This window comes from Scleropages formosus, chromosome 17 (genome assembly GCF_900964775.1).
Source record: "Scleropages formosus chromosome 17, fSclFor1.1, whole genome shotgun sequence".
NCBI classification, from domain to species: domain Eukaryota; kingdom Metazoa; phylum Chordata; class Actinopteri; order Osteoglossiformes; family Osteoglossidae; genus Scleropages; species Scleropages formosus.
Window position 1 is genome coordinate 19,128,610 of NC_041822.1, and position 17,851 is coordinate 19,146,460.

Sequence of the window (17,851 nt, forward strand, 5' to 3'; positions counted from 1 at the left end):
AAGGGCAACCCAGAGAAGCGCGGCTCTCGGCTTTCCACTTCGGCTGCCTGCCTCCCGCGAACGGGCCCCGCTCCTTCTCCCCGCGCTCCCCGCCGCGTCCGGCGTCGACCGACCGGCGGACCTACCTTCTTCAAGTTCGACAAGCGGTCGAACGGCGAGGGCTCGGAAGAGTCGGCCGGAGGAGACGCGCCGCTCTCCCCGGAGAACCAGAGCTCCGTCTGTCGGCGAAGCGCAAAGCGGGAGTCGGGTTGGAAATGTCATCGCGAACATTGCAACACCTTGAGAACTATTTCATCCAGAAAAGAGCCAGAGACCTGGTGGAAAAACAACAGTCGCGATACGGTCTCCTTAGCTCGGCTCAAGCTCCATTAAGTTCTCCGCCTCCGTTGCTCCGCGTCTCCTAGATTCACCTGCTTTAATTTCGGTAATCATGGCCCCCGTTCGGACTCTCCGAACAATGTCATTTTGTTCCGCGAGGGCATATTCACTTGCATCCCTTTGTCTTTCCTGTTCCGTTTTTTCCTTTAACGGGTCAATTAAAACATAATCCGAGTATCATACGTATGTATGTTTTGTTTGTGAGAGTCGTTAAGTGTACGGTAGGTAACAGCTAAGTAACAGCTGTCATAAGAGCTGAATCAGCGCACAGAGACAGCAAATGCGGTACTATAAAGTAATGGACGAAGAGAAACACCCCGTTAGGCTGTGTTACGATATGATGACTAAGTGACTGTGTCCATTTTAATGATATTTTTGATGATATTTTAGTCTAAATGGGTGTCATTTCTGGGGCTCAGAAATACGTCCAGTTTTTACCATTGAAACTAATGGTAATTACATGTATGATTTATGACAATTAATCTTACAGAAGGTTTTTCAGGAACAAATTACCTTGATGAAGATGGGCAGAACAGTATTGAGTTACCTCTTGGGGAAAGGTCATGAATCTGTTAGCTCACACTAAGGTTTTTCCAGTGGAGGATTATAAATGGATACGCTGATTGTTCTAATTAATTAGTCTTTCAATCCGATCCTCTTTACATTTATTTATTTAGCGGACATTTTTCTCCAAAGGGACTTCAAATGAACTCCATGTAGTGTTACTCATCCATACATCAGCGGAACACACTCTCTCTGTCACTCACACGCTATGGGGGAACCTGAACGCCATAACTTTTGAGTGTGGGAGGAAACCAGAGCACCAAGAGGAAACCCACACGGACGCAACATGCAAACTCCACACACACGGAGCGAGGATCGAACCCACGTCCTCCGGCACCACCGAGGTGCTGTGAGACAGCAGCGCTACTTGCTCTGCCACCATAGCGCCCCGGCTTCGGACAGATGTGAGAAAAGAAAGGAATTGCACCGACTCATATTGGCATGGAAGTGAAACCTGTCGGTATAGCTCCTCGGTGACGAAGCCCGTTCCCTGGGAGTCGGTCGCTCGGAATCGGTCCAGAACCTCCAGCAGCTGGGACTGCGAGGGAAGGGGCCACGGCAGCGCTGCGCTCAGCAGAAAGCGTCGCCAGTCCAGCACCTCGGAATCCTGACTCACGAGTGACACCATGTCCTGGATCTGAAGGCAAGCGCAGCGGTTTTCCCCCTGAAACAAGCTGAACACGTCTCGCATGTACCATATAGTGGGGATTTAGTATGACGTTGTTACCACATGGTCCACAAGTCCTAAATTTAAAAAAAATCCTTCCATAAATCATTGTGGAGTGCACCAAGACGAATGTTAAGAATACTTTAAATCCGTTCTTTTTCTGGCATCTATTTTCCCTGTCGCACGCCCCATTTTTTGAGCTCTTTATTAAATATGTTCTGCGTGCAGGACTTCGTGCAGATATATTCCCGGAGCGCACGCGGGTCCGCGGCCAACAGGTTACCTGAGACGCGGACAGATTGCTCCAGAGTTCGGGCAAGGCATCGCTGCCCATGTCCAGGGAGGCGAGATCCTCCAGGATCTCCGAGAGCTCTTTAGCGCACAGCCGACCTGCGGACGCAAAGCACGGAGGAACCGGTGTCACCGTGTCGCCGTGCCCCGAGCTCAGTCCTCAGGTGGAACAAACTTGAGCCGGGAGAAAGCAGAATCTTAGATCGACAACATCTCCAGCCTTTTCAGAAAGAGGAAGTGCCTAACCTGCCGGGGCAACTTTGCGAAGCTGCGCGTACAATGCCTCGAGCTGGCGGATGGTGAAGGCATTGTCAACCGGGAGCTCCCAGGGGGGCGGGCACGGCGGCGGCGTCGAAGCGGGTACGACGCGCGTATCCCCATCAATGAAGAAGTCGGGACCCTCCAGCACGAGCTCGTGCTGGATCTGGGCGGCCGCTTCGATGTGGTGACGCGACACCTCCACCAACTGGTTGATGCTGGCGTGTTCCAACGGAGGTTTATGAAAAATGTGATAAAACACAAACAGAAATGAGCGGCAAAAATACGCGGAATGAGACGCCACACACACAGTCTGAACCGCTCGTCCCCTACGGGGTCGCGGGGAGCAGGAGCCTAACCCCACAACACAGGATGTAAGGGACACACCCAGGATGGGACGCCAGTCCATCGCAAGGCACCCCAAGCGGGACTCGAACCCCAGACCCACCGGAGAGCAGGACCCGGTCTAACCCACCGTGCCACCAAGGCCACAAGTGTTATTATTAATATAGCTGGCAGTTTCTCCAAAGTGTACTACACTGGCGGTAAAGCCAGGTATGCTTCACTGAGCAAGGCAGGGTAAGTACCTCGCTCAAAAGGGACTACACCATGTTTCCCATTACTCGTGAAGCTTTGCAGCAGACTCTCTGCACGAGTGTCAGCTGAATAAACTAAATGTAAAAAAAAAAAAAAATCATGATGGCTCCCAGCATTGCTCGTTGTCCCACCTGTTCATCTCTGCTTGAAAGCGGGTGTGAAGCCACTCCTCCATGGCACTATAAGCTTGGTCAGCTTGGCAGTGGAGGCTCCTCAATACGCGCAGCGCTCGCGCTCGGACAAGCTCCAGGCGTACTTTCACCGCGTTGTCTGGTGTAAGGAGAGACACGGGACTCTAATTCTCGTCATCGCGTCATCGGGGACGCCTCGTGGACAACTCTGCCTTGAGCATCTGCTTTCCCACAGGAGGTAGAAGGGTACTAGGATGCTAAACTGTGCAGCTGTAATGTGGAAGACTGGCGTAGATACACCGTACACCCTGCATGATCAGTTCTTTGGCCAAGTGGGTATGGAAGTCACGGTGTGACAGGTGTGGTATTATAGTCTTTAGTTACCCTCGTGACTGAGTGCTGCGGCAAACTCCTTGCGAATCTGGGCTTTCACTGTCTTTCTGCGGACAACCTCCACGTCCTCCTCGACTTGGGGCGGTGGGCTAGGCGCTTGCTCTGGGGCCGAGGGCTCTGGGACACCTAGACATGGTCGACCGTACTGAGCTAACATGACCTATCAGTGGCGGCAAAAGTCCAGCAAAGGAAGACCCAAGTATTCAAGTTCCGGAATATGTTTCAGTTAGGATCTGGTTCACAGCTGAACCACCTAGAAACTGTTGGTTTGAAATAATGACTCCAACAGAGCAGTTGCAGGTAGTCCTCGATTTATGACATACGTGACTTAACAACGGCCGCCCCACACATCATCTGAAACCGCTTGTCCCAGATGGGGTCACGGGGAGCCGGAGCCTAACCCGGCAACAGAGGGCGAAAGGCCGGAGGGGGAGGGGACGCACCCAGGACGGGACGCCGCTCCATCACAAGGCACCCCAAGCGGGACTCGAACCCCAGACCCACCGGAGAGCAGGACCTGGTCCAACCCACTGCACCAGCGAGCTACCCTTAACGGCCGTCCCGTTAACCTCAATTATTCTCGAGGATCGGCGTTCGGTCGTGACATCCAACGACGACGCTCCATCTGCAGTATTACAGAGTCGACTGGCCGCGCTGCTGCAAGGCGCCATAGCTCTCGTTGACTCAATCACAGCGTGTCTATTAGCGACTGCATACTACTTACAAAAACACTGTTTTATTTGCACGCCGTTCAGATTCCATCGTGTTATTTATTTCACAACGGCTACCAAGCAAAACCACGAGTGCTCTGGTGGTGCAGAAAAGAAAAAGCAAAAGAAAAGAGATTCAGAAATCACAGCGATGTCAGCAAAGCATGAAAACTAATTATAATGCTGTACTGCATTAATATTGTTATTACGCTACACTGCTGTTGTTTTGCATTAATAGTTAATTATAAATTAGTGAGAAAATACAACAAAGTCCTATTGCGCAACGTAGAATTCATACATGTTAACCGTTAACATATCCTTGCGGCTTAAGCGGATTTGCGACTTACGATGAAGACGACTTTAACGACGATGCTGGAACGCAACCCCCGTCATAAGTCGAGGACTTCCCGCGCGAGCAGAGACCGAGCAAGAACCGTCACGACCCGCGAGCCTTCAGGAGCGACGCGATCGGCCCCGTCCGAGCCGCGGACCCGCAGCACGCCGCACGCACCTCCTTTTGTGTTTCCGGGCTTCTCGTTGTCCTTGGCGCTCTGGGCCGCGGGCTGAGACGGCCCCTGCTCCGCCACGTACTGGGCCTCCTTACCCTCCTCGGGCTCCAGCTGGGGCATCTCCTGCGACACCTGCGTGATGCAAGCACGAGATCAGGACGCATGCGCCGCGAGACAGGCTCATCTGCGCCGTACGGGTACGGCCGTCACGACCCGAACGCCGGGAAACGGGAGCACCCCTGCCAAAAATGTATTAGTAATACAGGTCCACCTGCTGGACACACACAGGGTACCTGAGGTCCGCCAGAGATTACCAGGTTATTAACAGCGGTCACGGCCGTCTGCCAAATGTCATGCAAAAGCTGCTCGTCCGGGTGCGGGTCCGTCGAGGCGTTCGGCTTTATCAGCGCGGCTTCCCCCGACCGAGGTCTCCGTGGGATCAGAGGGATTCTGGGACACGGCGAGAAGCAGAGACAGAGCGCGAATGGGGCGTTCGAGCACGCGGGTCCCGTCCTGCTGGCGGACGCCCCAAATCCACACGTTCCTCACATTTTAGTCTTGCTCTCCTCTTCTTCGCTTGTTCCAGCGCTCGTGTCCTGCTGCTCAGGCTGCACAGAGCCAGTGGGGCTGGAGGGACGGACAGAGAGAAATTCAGCAGAGAGCCTATTTCCGCAGAGTGGGTATTTAGCAGGGTAAATATTTCTCACATTTACCCATTCAGCTGATGGTGAAGTTACAATTATTGACCTCTTTACGCAGCAGGGTAATTTTACTGGAGCAATTCAGGGTAAGTACCTTGCTCGAGGGTACTATGGTTGGAGGGGGGAATCGAACCTGCAACCTCCAGAGCCAAAAGCAGCCCCACTAACCACTACGTCACCAGCTGACTCATTTTTGACACGATTCATGCGATATCCTATAACGGCGTTAAACGTCCAAGCCGAAGCCCCACAGGTCAGCGTAACTGGCTATTGCCCTACGGGTCCTGCCAGCTCTTCCTACGCTGGCTGCTCCCACACTGGCGTTTCGACTCGGTTTCTCCCTCACTCCTCGTCCCGAGCGTCTTCGGCGACGTCCACCATGGGGACGTGCGCGAACCGCGTTTCCGGGAGGTTCTGCCCGGACATGCCCCTGTAATAGTCCCGCAGCAGATGCACCGTGTCCTGGAACCTGTCCACCTCCACCTGGACGGCACGGGGAAGAACAGGACAGCAGGGGGCACAGCGGTTTAGGAGTCAAACATGCGGGCTGACAGTTCAAGCCTCGGGAGCAGAAGTGTTGACGAAGCCTTAATCGAGACACGCGACCGGAACGATGTTAAGCCACGTAAGCTGCAGGTAAAAAACAAAAAAAAAAAAAAACTGAAAAAAATAAGAGGGACGGATACCTGTAGGTCGTGCGGTTTCAACGGGAGGGCTCACACTTCCTGTCACAAAGCTAACTGCATGTAATGTAATAAACTGGAATCGATAAACTTAGAAGTGTAAATGTGTGGCAAGAAAAGGGGACATGCTTGCTAGGTTAGGGTTCAGCCTGGCATTTCGATGCAAGGATGTTCTTACCGGGTGGCACGGGGGTGCGGTAAATAGCGTTGCTGCCTCACCGCAGCTGGGTGGTGAGAAAGAAAGCGGGTTCAACCCCCACTCAGTCTATGCGGACTTTACATGTTCTGCCTGTGCCTGTATTCTGTTTCCTCGGGGTGCTCTGGTTTCCTCCAACAGTCCGAAGATTTGCGATTCAGGCGAAGTGAAACGGTAACGCTAAATTTACCCTTAATGTGTTCGTGCTCTACTCTGCGAAGGACTCGTGACCCGCCCAGGGCGTACCCAGCTCAGCCTTGCATTCGGTGCTTCTGGGATAGGCTGCAGTTTACCAAAACCCGACTCGGGACAAGCCGATCTTAAAGTTGTCAGCTTGACAATGAAATGACGGTGAAACTAACCAGACGACTCTATTGCGTCTAAGCGGTGTATGTCTCGGCGGTGCTGAGCGCCAGTGTTGGACCCTCAGGGTGTCCCTTTGCCAGACGTGTCCCGAACAGAGACCTGCTGCTGGACAAGCAGTCAGACAGCACCTGCATGAGGGTGGAGAAGTGGTTGATGAGCATGGCCGTGTGGTCCTCCAGCCAGCCGTCGCCCATGAGCACGGTCCGCTCCTGCAGCGCCTCCTCCTTGCGCCGCTCACTGATGTCCCACAGCCGCTCGCTCAGGTCCTACAGAAGGACACGGCCACAAGCGCTAGTGAAGCTCAGAAAAATGTACACGGTATGGAGTTTGCATGTCCTCCCCGTGTCTGCGTGGGTTTCCTCCGGGTGCTCTGGTTTCTTCCCACAGTCCGAAGACATCCTGTTCGGGTTCCCCCGTAGTGTGTGAGTGACAGACAGAGAGAGTGTGTGTGTGTTCCACAGATGTATGGATGAGGGACCCAGTGTAAGTAGTGTATCTAGCAGTGTAAGTCACCGCGGTGAATAAGGGTGTGTGGGCTCATCACACTACGTACAGTTCATTGGAAGTCACTTTGGAGAAAAGCATCTGCTCAATAAATAAATATAATTGGGGCGGCGTGGGGGCGCAGTGGATTTGGCATTTGGATTTTGCTCCCAGGTGGGTCTCGGGATAAGCGGCTTCAGCCAGTGAGTGTGTAAATGTAAAACGCATGGAAGACCAGCATCGGAAATAACAGCCAAGGGCAGAAGTGACTTTTTTTCCTTCATTACTGGGAGAAAAAAAAAAAAAAAACTGCACACACTCCAAAAACTGACAGCCACACATGTTGCACTGGTCACCGATTGTGGAATAAATGTAACGTATATTATTGTGACGAATAAAAGTCAAAGAAATAACACAAACATACACAATTACTATATATAATTATTGGGGAATAAATGTAATATATAACAAATCTAAGAAGAAAAACAAATAACACAAATATACAGGAGCGCGTGTGTGTGTGTGTATTTGAGATGTTCTACTCACATTGAGGCGCTGGTGCAGCTCTGCCTTGGTGTCTTCGTCAGCCCTCATGTCCTCAGGGATGCTGTTGTAGTCCTGCTGCCACTGGGTCACAAACTCCTGCTTCAGGTCCGGTCTCATCAAGTAGTGCTTGAACTCCTGCCTGCGGGCGGCGCGGACGTAATAAAGTGAACAGAGGTGCACGAGCGCATCTCTCTCACACACACACACACACACACACACACACACACACACACACACACACACACACACACACACACACACACTGTTCCACAAGGTGCTCCCGATATTACATGAGGTCCCGGCTCTCCCGCGGCAGTTCCCCAACACTTAGGACTCGTGTGCTGCTTTGCTCACGCTCCCCCGTCCAGTTCGTCCCGTACAGGTGCCGCTCAGATTGCCCAGGTGCGCTCACACTTTCCACCGGTACTTGGGTCTGGTTCCTCACCTGATGTCATAGAGATGCTGGATGATCAGGTCCCGCTCGGCGCGGAGGTTCTGCATCGCCGCTTTGATATTTGTCACATACGACGTGCACGTGTTCTCCCAGTATGGAACGAGGTATTCCGGGAATTCCTGGTGCAGTGTGACATCAGAGATGCCGTGAAAAACCCTCCTCTTCTGAGCTCACATGTCAGCAGAACAAAGTGACCAAAACCGTTGCATTGGGGGAACACCGGATCCCACTTCCTGCTGTAGATCCCTGGAGTAAGGCACGTACCCTGAATTATTCCAGTAAAAAAAAATACCCGTCTCCATAAATAATTATTTGTAGCTACGTATCGTACGTTAAGGGGGGTGCGGTGGTACAGCGGGTTTGGCCGGGGCCTGCTCTCCGGTGGGTCTGGGGTTCGAGTCCCGCTTGGGGTGAATTGCAATGGACTGGCGTCCCATCCCGGGTGTGCCCCCCACCCTCCAGCCCTGTGCCGCCGGGTTAGGCTCCGGTTTGCCTCGGTTCAAGCGGTTTCAGTGTGTGTGTGTGCGCGTGTGCGTGTCGTACGTTGCTTTGGAGAAGCGTATCCGCTAAACGAATAAATGCGAACGAAGGACGACTTCATTTACTGTTTTATACTTAAAGAAGGATGAACTACTTCACCATAATGCTCAGTGACAGAAGTGTGTAAAGAGCACAATTCACGTCACTTTGGATTAACTGGATCCCTGGAAGAATAAAAAAAAAAAATAAACAACAGACTACTCCAGTACGTAAACAACGAACAGCGCCACCTAGTGGCTGGAAAGCACACGTGTGAATATTGAATGTAAAGCTACAGGCACGTTGTCCCCCGACACCATTACGGCTGCAAATTTTGAGTGGTTAGATCTTCGTAAACGCTGAAGATGACCGAGCAGGGCCACGCCTTTGTATAAGGGAGTAATTTCCCAGCATGCATTAGGAACCGGAGCAGTAGTACCTTGGGCAGCGGCTTGTCCACGTAGACCACCTCGGTGGACTGGCTCATAGGGAGCGCTCTGGGGCTCGGTCTCTTGCCTTGAGGGACTTCGGGGACGGGCGCTTCTGGGGCGGCATCGGCCGGGACGCCTTCTGCAAGTCACACGATCATAAACCAAAGAAGCAACCCGGGCTTCCTTTTCTGTTTTTTCACCTTTGATGACAAAATCAACATAAAGCTCACAATCTATTCTTCCGCATATTTTGCCACTTTCAATGGTATCATCTTACGAGAAACACAGTACTTACTCACGGACACCTGGAGCTTTATTTGCTTCCTGTATCTTACCGCTCCCCTCATCTTACGAGGGACTGATACAGTAGCTGCTAGTGGCAGCGATACAGTATCGCCATTGTTCTAACACATATTTCAGCACTGAACACTTTTTGGGCAAAGGCTCATATTTCTGATATTTCTGAACTTGCTCTGCGGAGATGGAGAAACAAAGGGATTCATTCACCACGTTGCCCACAACGTATCATATGCAGCTAATGACTTCTTCTTGGTAGAATTATTATCTTAAAGGATCATTTCCGGGGGGGGGGCAGTGGCGCAGTCGGTTGGACCTGGTCCTGCTCTCCGGTGGGTCTGGGGTTCGAGTCCCGCTTGGGGTGCCTTGTGATGGACTGGCGTCCCGCCCTGGGTGTGTCCCCTCCCCCTCCAGCCTTACGCCCTGTGTTGCTGGGTTAGGCTCCGCACAACCCCGTATGGGACAAGTGGTTTCAGATTGTGTGAGTGTGAGTGAGTGATCATTTCTGCACGAGGACGCAGCACATCTGCCAGTGGAGACAGAGAACGCGATTGACCATAGTAAGTGCCCCTGAGCAGGGATCCTACCATCAGGGGAGTGGATTCGGGACTCCGATGGGGATTTTTGCGCCGGGGGTCCCGCTGGAGAGGAGGACATTGCAAGAGGAGGTGGAGTGACACCAGGGGCCTGAGCAGTCTGGGCTGTAGGCGTCGCGTCTACACCTGGAACCAACAAGCCGCTTTCACGCCGACAGCACGACCTTTATATTGTCACTCTAGCTCTCGTCAAGTCTACGTCCGCCGTTTAGCTTGTGCCAGTTGCGTGCTCGGTCTCTCACGGAAACACATCCACACGCTTAACCATACTAAAGCCTTTCACTTTGCCGTGCCGCCGAATGTGCCGGCTTGTTCTAGATGATACCCTTGTCTGCCGGCGGCGCCATGATCTTGTACACGATGGATTCCACTTCCTTGAAGACGGCGTCGGGCTCTTCGTCCGCGTTCACCTTCACCAGGATCTTCTGCCTGTTGGAGTACCACCACTCCAGCTTGGGCCAGGTGTCGTGGAAGGCTGCGATCCTGCGCGTGGCGTTGACAGGAAGGTTCGTCAGCACCAAAGCTTGGAGGACGGGCGTGGTTACGCGGAGCCGGAATTCACGCGAGCGGCGCCGCTCACCAGCCACCATCCTCCCGTAAGGCAAGCCCACATGCTGACCTGTGCTGGACCTGCGCCATCTCCAGGCTCTTGTCCCGAAGGTCAGGAGTTTGCGTCGAGGGGCACGGCTCTGGTGGAGATCCCGCCTCCGCCAAGGCGCACATCTCGTCCAGAGTCTGAATTTGCACCAGCTTGCCTTCCATCTCATCTGCAAAGACACCTCAGTGACCCCAGCGGCCCACATCTCGTGGACAAACTCTGTGCCATGCGGGTGAAAGAAAAAGTTTTTCTCAGACCTGAAATCTAATTTCTGCATTTCTATAGTACAACCTTTCATTGTTTGTCACCGCTTCGCATATACGACATCTACAAATACGTATTATTTCAACGCTTATAAAATGTGTGACGGAAAGAGAAGATGCGGTTAAATTCATCTGCCGGTTGACAGCGAAAAATGCCAATGGGTGTTAGACAAACGCAGCAGGCTGCAGAGCATCTCTATGCGGTCACTACGCTGATGTGAAGCAAAACCACAAGAGGCTTCAGCCAAAACACTGGAACGAGGAGCAGCTCCGCTCTGCACACGTAGCGCACGCAGGGTTGCCAGTTCAAGCCCCAGTCTGAGCGTTGCTCTAGTCCCCTTGAGCACAGTACGCTTAAAAAACCCATGCATAAATATGTAAAATGTTTTACGTGGCTTTGGATAAAAGCAGCAGCTAAGCAGCAATAAACCGAAAGACAATGAATATATACTTACATATATACAGTGTATATTATGTATATGTGGGTTGAATTTCTATATACATGTTTATATATGTGTATACAGGTGGTCCCCGATTTACGACGGTTTGACTTACAATTTTCTTGACTTTACGACGGTGAGCTGGTCATAGACATTCAGTAGAAAGCATACTTCGAATTTTGAATTTTGATTTTTTTTCCTGGGCAAGCGATATGCGGAGCGATGCTCTCTCGCGATGCTGGGTAGCGGCAGCAATCGGCACCTCCCGGTCTGTCATCACGCAGAGGTGCGTATTAGGTGCATTAAATGCATTTTCGACTTACGGTAGGCTTCGCGGAACGTAACCCCATCGTAAATCGGGGACCACCTGTATAGAGAGAGTGCGTGTATATGATACAGCTGCTAAAGGTGTGCTCTGCAGCCTGGTGCTACTGACTGGCTTTCTTTGCAGCACGGTCCAGAACGAGGTCATCGGACAAGTCCATAAGCAGAACGACGTCCAGGGCAGGTAGAGGGGGTGGGGCCTCTTTCTTCGCATGGGGGTCCACGACAAGGTTGATCTTCTTGTTATTCTTCTTCCTTTCCACCTTCTCTGGGTCAATCCCACTGAGAGCCTTCTCCAGGAGCTTGGCCTGATCCAGGTCCATGGGGAACCCATCGAGGATCCAGCCCGACTCTGGAGGGACCCGCCTACGGAACGAGCCCGAGAGCGCGCGTGAGTGCAGCGCCGCTTCTTCTTATACGCTGGCTCCTTGAGCTATGAACGCCGGAGTCATGAACGCATAGTCGCAAATACATCGCGAAAGAGCCAACGGCATCTACTGTAGGCTCTCAGCTTATGAGTTCTCTCCTACATGCTGCCTGGACATCTCCGACTGAAAGAATAAACTTACAGCACAGTGCATGTTCTGACCTGATGGCTTCCAGAACAATGTCCACGAGGAGCTGGTCTGGGATGGCCTGCCCCTTGCCGAGGACCTCGTCCAGGGCGGCTCCGTGCTGAGCCCTCGCCGACAGCTGGGGAGGTGAGGTCAGTACCTGTATGTCCACGAGCGCACGTGTGTGGGTGTGGATGCGGATGTGCGGATGGATGTGGATGGTGCGCACGAGATGCTGTGCATCTGTTAAGTATGCTGTATAAGTACACTTTGCCATCGATGAAATATTGGCAATAATGAGGAAAAGGTCAGAATTATATTTCCAGAGGTGATGAGCTCTTAACCGCTGGTCACTGTGGTTACCTCAGACTTGGAAGCTGTCCTCTTGGCATTTTCCTGCTGGGGGCTTTGGAGGACATGGCCTGGAAACACACAACACCATGGGGGGAGGGGGAAAGTCATCTGACAAATGGACACATGTGGATGTGGAGATATGGGGTCAGGGAAGGACACGGGAGGTGTCGCGACTGTGAAAGCTTCGCTTTTCGCGATTCGGCAGCCCTGGAGCACGCGGAGACTCGTTCCGCGAGTTACGCGATGCCTCTCGCGCGCACCTCAGCTCAAGCGCACAATCCGCGCGCACGGCTCCTCTCTCGCGAGATGCCGCGGCAAGACCAGAGCTCTCGCGGTACCTGAGTCGGGGCGTGAAGATTTCTCCTTCTCCTTCTCGGCAACATCCTTCTTCTTCGCAGTCCTCCTGAGACAGACGGATCCCTCGGGATACTGCGGCTGAAAAGAGGACCCCGATTCAGCGATTCCGCATCGTACCCCCGGGGGCAGCGAGGAACACAGATGGGCTTCACACCTACACCCACGCGCCGTTACCTCCTTCGGGGGCGCCTGCGGCACCTTCTCTCCGGCCAGGAACGCTTCCAGCGCCTCCTGGATCAGAATGCTGGTCGACAGGACGTGGACGCCGTGGACTGGGAAAGGGGATAACGGGAGGGCAGCGTCACACCCGGACCGTACGCAAGCGCGCGCCTTACGAGGTGCGAAGGTGACCCAGACGAGCGTGGATTCACCTTGCGCCATCCTTGCCAGACAGCCGCTTTTCCCTGCAAACACCTTTCCCAGGACGGAGGCCTTCAGCGTGAAACTGGGGAACGAGGGCGGGGGGGTCTCCGGCTTAGGGGGGTCCACGATCACGTTGAGCCGGTGCACCACGTGACCCAGGATGTTGTTGTTGGGCGGGGGCTGCTTCGCATCCCCCTCCTCAGGCCAGGCCCACTCACCGGTCATACTCTGGGAATAAATGACTTCATTCTAGCGCTGTGTTAAAAACTTCATTCACGCCTGATTTTAAACTGCTTCCTATGGATGGAAATGTTTTTTTTCTTTAATCCTGTATAAACTATCTCTATATCGTTTTATAATATATTCTACATTATCTATATATTATTTTTTCAGTCGGCCAGTTTCTAGCAGTATAATAAGCATAACGATGCAGAACAAGGAGATGAATTATTCTTCGGAGGTGAGAAATTTCTGTCCTTTTAAGATGATGTTTAAAAAATATTGCCTACTTGCAATATATTATCTTCAGTTCAGTTCAGTTCAATTCAATCCAATTTATTTTTCACAGAGGCTCTTCTCGCACAGTGACACAGGGCGCATGAACACAGGCATAGAGCAAAGACACAAATACCTCCGACAAGGAAACAAATAGACTACAGAACTGCACACACACATTGTCATTCTTTTATAGAGCTATAAGTTTGCCTGCTGGCCACGAAGGAAGGGAACAAAAACTCCAAACTGCAAGTCGAGGGAGGAAAAAACCTCTGGGGTCCAAGTGCCACTGGTTGCCCCCCACCTCCGACCCCCCCTGGGCATTCTAGATTAAATAAGACTTCTAAGTAATTATCAGGTAATTATCTTGTACATTACAATTACCCTCAAAATTACAATTACAATCACTTTTCTCCAAAGTAACTGACAATTATTTATCTGTTTATACATCTGGTCAATTTAACTAGACCAATTTAGGGTATGTACCTCGCTCAAGTGTACTGCAGCTGGAGGTGGAGGTGGGATTTGAACCTGCAACCCTTGAGTCCAAAAGCTGTGGCTCTAATGACTGCACTATCAGCTGCCCAGCATATTCAATAATAATAATAATAATAATATTATTAAGTTTTGCACTTCAGATGGGTGCTCAGATGCTTGTCTGAAAATGATGCAATAGCCTTTGAAAACAGAAGTATGGTGTGTGTGTGTGTGTATCTGCCACCAGTGAACAGCTGCCTCTGTCCTCCGTCCCGAGAGACTCACCGTGTAGTCATCATAGTCCTGGTTGTTGAGGACTTCCAGCTTCTCGAGCTCCTGTGGGCTCGGCTCTGGGGAAGCGCTCTCACCGTAGAGCGGCAGCCCGAGCAGCAGCAGCTCCTTCCACTCCCTCATCAGCTTGACTGGAATCAGGCTGCGGCAACAAATCAGCGTTTTTTACAAATCACAGAGACCATTTACAAACACACACATCTCACTGATGAATACGGGATTTTCTCACTTCTCCGCTGGAGAAGAATGTCTAGAAGAGTTCCACACAGGCACAAACACCCAAGATGAATGGGTGTACAATATGTATGATACACAGTGTATTAAAGAGAGAAGCTAATCTTTCAAATGTGCATGAAATAAAGAAGAAGAAGGATGATGAGGATGATGCCAGCAGAGCAGCTCTAGTTGCAAAAGAATACCGAATGTGTGCAGTACGCACTTGTCCATGAGGAGCCGGTACTCCCCAACCTTGGTGACCAGGTTCAGTATCTGGTCCAGGACCTCTCTGCAGGTATCGAAGTGGCTGCGGTACCGAGCTTGCGCTCGCTGGGCCGTGATCTGCCGGTGCAGCTCCGTCTCCCTCTGGGTCTCCTGCTCGTGCTCCAATTGGGTCTGCTGGGCCAGAGCCTGAGACCACAGTGGCAGCAGGACACGAGTCGGTGACACAGCATCTGCAGGTTTCCATGGCAACGATCTAATTGTCCACACAGAGCTGCGCACACAGACAGTGAGCGCTAGACACACTTCGTGACGCGTAAGGTAGTATTATTACATCATTATCGCATGAGCTCAGCTTCCTATGGCAAGGTGATGACCACAGACGATGATCACCGTACAAGAACCGCTCACGTTAAGCTCTTCTAAAGAGACTAAAGACTTCCAGCTATTTTAGAGTAATACACTTACAGTACCTGCTGGACTCTGATGGTTGTGTCACTGGCACAACTAATCTGTTAGAAACCCTTGACTGCCACAAAGTGACCTTTGAGCATGTTTCTCGTCATCTCACCGCCTTCCGGTCCAGGGCCTCCTGGAACTCCCGCAGGCGTTGCTCCTGGTACTGTTTCTCCCGGAAGATCCGGTTCTGTCTCAGGAACTCCTTCTGCTGCCGCACCTGCATGAGCTGCACGGCGAGTCGCCTCTCCTGCTGTGACTGACGGGTCAAACACGCCAGCAGCCGTTCATCGCGGTTCAACTCCTGTCACAAGCGTGGGATGGATGGATGGATGGATGGATGGATGGATGGATGGATGGATGGATGGATGGATGGATGGATGGAATTCTCTTAATCCCAAAGGGAAATTCTACTTGACCGCAGCATGTGGTGTTCAACACACACACTTGCACACACACTCATGGACATACATACACTCAGTGAAGAAACAGATGAGTAAGTGAATACAGTAAGTTAGGTAAATGAATGGACTACCTCTGGTCTTATGGTGCAACAGTGATGAAGAATTTGGGGTTAAAAGGTCCCAGGCTGATGTGCTGGGGTATCAGTAACGACAGGACAGTTTCAGCTGAACTGGTGACTCCAAACTGACCGGAGTGTGTCTGTGTGAGTGACTCAGTGTGTGTGTGTGACTGCCTTGCTACGAATGAGCATCGCATCCACGGTGTACCCTGCCTCACCTCCATACCTACAGGATAGGCTCCAAACCACCACGACCCTGCACTGGCTAAGTGGCTATTGATAATAGATGAATGTTTCTAGGTTTCAGGTGCCATATATTCATTTACATTGATTCATTTAGCAGACGCTTCTCTCCGAGGCGACTTCCAATGAACTCTGTGTAGTGTTATGAGCCCACACACCTTATTCACCGCGGTCACTTACACTGCCAGATACACTACTTACACTGGGTCACTCATCTATACGTCAGTGGAACAAATTCTCTCTGTGTGTCACTCACACACTATGGGGGAACCTGAACAGCATGTCTTTGGACTGTGGGAGGAAACCAGAGCACCCAGAGGAAACCCACACAGACAGGGGTAGAACATGCAAACTCCACACATACTGAGCAGGGATCGAACCCATATCCTCTCGCACCCCCCAGGCACCGTGAGACAGTAGCGTTACTTGCTGTGCTACCAAGTAGCTACGTAAAGGTTTATCCATTGAATATATACCAATATTCACGTGCACAGACAGCACACACACCACACCCAACACTTGTGGAGTGTCCAGTATCTGCTCACCTCCTGCTCCTCTTGAGCCTCCTGCTGCAACACCAGGATGCGGCTTCTGCGTTTCTCCCGTTGCTGCCGGGCAGCGGCGTCCTCCTCCAGCCGCTGTCGGATCCTCTGGATGTACTCGTCGTTGGCCTGGGCCAGCTGCTCGGGCCGCAGGGCGGCATCCGTCTTGACGGAAAACGTGAAGGGCGTGCTGGGCACAGACAGGAGTGCCTTCTTAAACACCTCTAACGGTAAACTTATCACTTATTCTCCACTTTATTCTTAATAGGGCGGCACGGTGGTACAGTGAGTAGCGCTGAAGTCTCTCAGCACCTGGGTGGTGTGAGAGGACGTGGGTTCAATCGCTGCTCAGTCTGTAGTTTGCATGTTCTCCCTGTCTGCATGGGTTTCCTCTGGGTGCTCTGGTTTCCTCCCACAGTCCAAAGACATCCTGTTCAGGTTCACCCATAGTGTGTGTGACAGAGAGAATGTGTGTGTTCCACTGATGTATGGATGAGTGACCCAGTGTGAGTAGTGTATCTAGCAGTGTAAGTCACTGTGGTGAATAAGGTATGTGGGCTGATAACACTACATAGAGTTCGTTGGAAGTCGCTTTGGAGAAAAGCATCTGCCAAGTAAGTAAATGTAATAATTAATCACTTGAGAAAGAACACAAACATGAGGAGAACATGGCAACTCCACAGACCGAGCCAGATTTGCACCCTCCTCCAAAACCAGAGCCCGAGGGTCGCGGGGCACCAGTGCTACCTGCTGAGCCACCACACCGCCAGCTGATCCTACCTGCTGTATTTCATTACCGTTTCGTGCTCTTACTTCATCTCTTTAAATTTTACACGAATCCCTGTTAATCTTCGCTGTTTTAGTAACGCATCATCATTTAAATATTGATGCAAAAACAAAGACGTTTCCCGTTTTCTGTATCGCTGCCGTTTCCAGCAAAGGGAGAGTCGGTCAAAGATGAATCACCTCAGAGCCAAAGCGCTGGCAGGAAGTTGCTTTTTCATGTTCCTCTCAAAGTCCTCAATGTCCCTCTGAAAATCCTGCAGCGAGAACACAGCGTCCACATGAAAGCACCGGTGAAGTCACTTCCATCTGTTGGTTCAGCTCGGGGCCGCAGAGCATCCTCCAAAGCACACAACTGGGAACTACTAATACCATGGTAATACGTTCTTGACACGCAGAAAGTTCACCCGAAAAAATTTAGGATTTTTCATTTCAGAGCAGGTCTATAAACAGGGTTTTACATCATCTTTTTTATTATTTTTTTTCAAGAGCACAAGGTCAGGTTCCAATGTATCGCGGGTATGATCGTGCAGCATTAATTCTCCATCATCTTCACGCAACTCGCACAACCGCCGCCCGT

At 51.6% G+C, this 17,851-nt stretch overlaps 1 protein-coding gene across 5 annotated transcripts in view; it reads right to left on the bottom strand.

Moving 5' to 3' along the window:
* Positions 1 to 17,851, bottom strand: part of spef2 (sperm flagellar 2) — a 29,515-nt gene that overhangs the window by 8,216 nt on the left and 3,448 nt on the right. For 2 of the 5 annotated variants that reach the window (XM_029259499.1, XM_018758460.2), the window contains exons 6-33: positions 17,455 to 17,528; positions 16,492 to 16,678; positions 15,296 to 15,484; positions 14,726 to 14,913; positions 14,281 to 14,428; positions 13,032 to 13,251; positions 12,835 to 12,932; positions 12,642 to 12,738; positions 12,313 to 12,371; positions 11,985 to 12,109; positions 11,508 to 11,761; positions 10,390 to 10,537; positions 10,096 to 10,253; positions 9,762 to 9,896; positions 8,886 to 9,016; positions 7,919 to 8,046; positions 7,474 to 7,612; positions 6,573 to 6,710; positions 5,546 to 5,682; positions 5,048 to 5,125; positions 4,813 to 4,948; positions 4,501 to 4,630; positions 3,271 to 3,405; positions 2,887 to 3,025; positions 2,147 to 2,376; positions 1,893 to 1,999; positions 1,397 to 1,579; positions 126 to 218 (exon numbers count right to left, since the gene is read on the bottom strand). In XM_029259499.1, coding sequence (XP_029115332.1) covers positions 126 to 218; positions 1,397 to 1,579; positions 1,893 to 1,999; positions 2,147 to 2,376; positions 2,887 to 3,025; positions 3,271 to 3,405; positions 4,501 to 4,630; positions 4,813 to 4,948; positions 5,048 to 5,125; positions 5,546 to 5,682; positions 6,573 to 6,710; positions 7,474 to 7,612; positions 7,919 to 8,046; positions 8,886 to 9,016; positions 9,762 to 9,896; positions 10,096 to 10,253; positions 10,390 to 10,537; positions 11,508 to 11,761; positions 11,985 to 12,109; positions 12,313 to 12,371; positions 12,642 to 12,738; positions 12,835 to 12,932; positions 13,032 to 13,251; positions 14,281 to 14,428; positions 14,726 to 14,913; positions 15,296 to 15,484; positions 16,492 to 16,678; positions 17,455 to 17,528 — 3,984 coding nt within the window. The remainder of the gene's footprint in view (positions 1 to 125; positions 219 to 1,396; positions 1,580 to 1,892; positions 2,000 to 2,146; positions 2,377 to 2,886; positions 3,026 to 3,270; positions 3,406 to 4,500; positions 4,631 to 4,812; positions 4,949 to 5,047; positions 5,126 to 5,545; positions 5,683 to 6,572; positions 6,711 to 7,473; positions 7,613 to 7,918; positions 8,047 to 8,885; positions 9,017 to 9,761; positions 9,897 to 10,095; positions 10,254 to 10,389; positions 10,538 to 11,507; positions 11,762 to 11,984; positions 12,110 to 12,312; positions 12,372 to 12,641; positions 12,739 to 12,834; positions 12,933 to 13,031; positions 13,252 to 14,280; positions 14,429 to 14,725; positions 14,914 to 15,295; positions 15,485 to 16,491; positions 16,679 to 17,454; positions 17,529 to 17,851) is intronic. The other 3 variants (XM_029259500.1, XM_029259498.1, XM_029259501.1) reach the window with 3 other exon arrangements.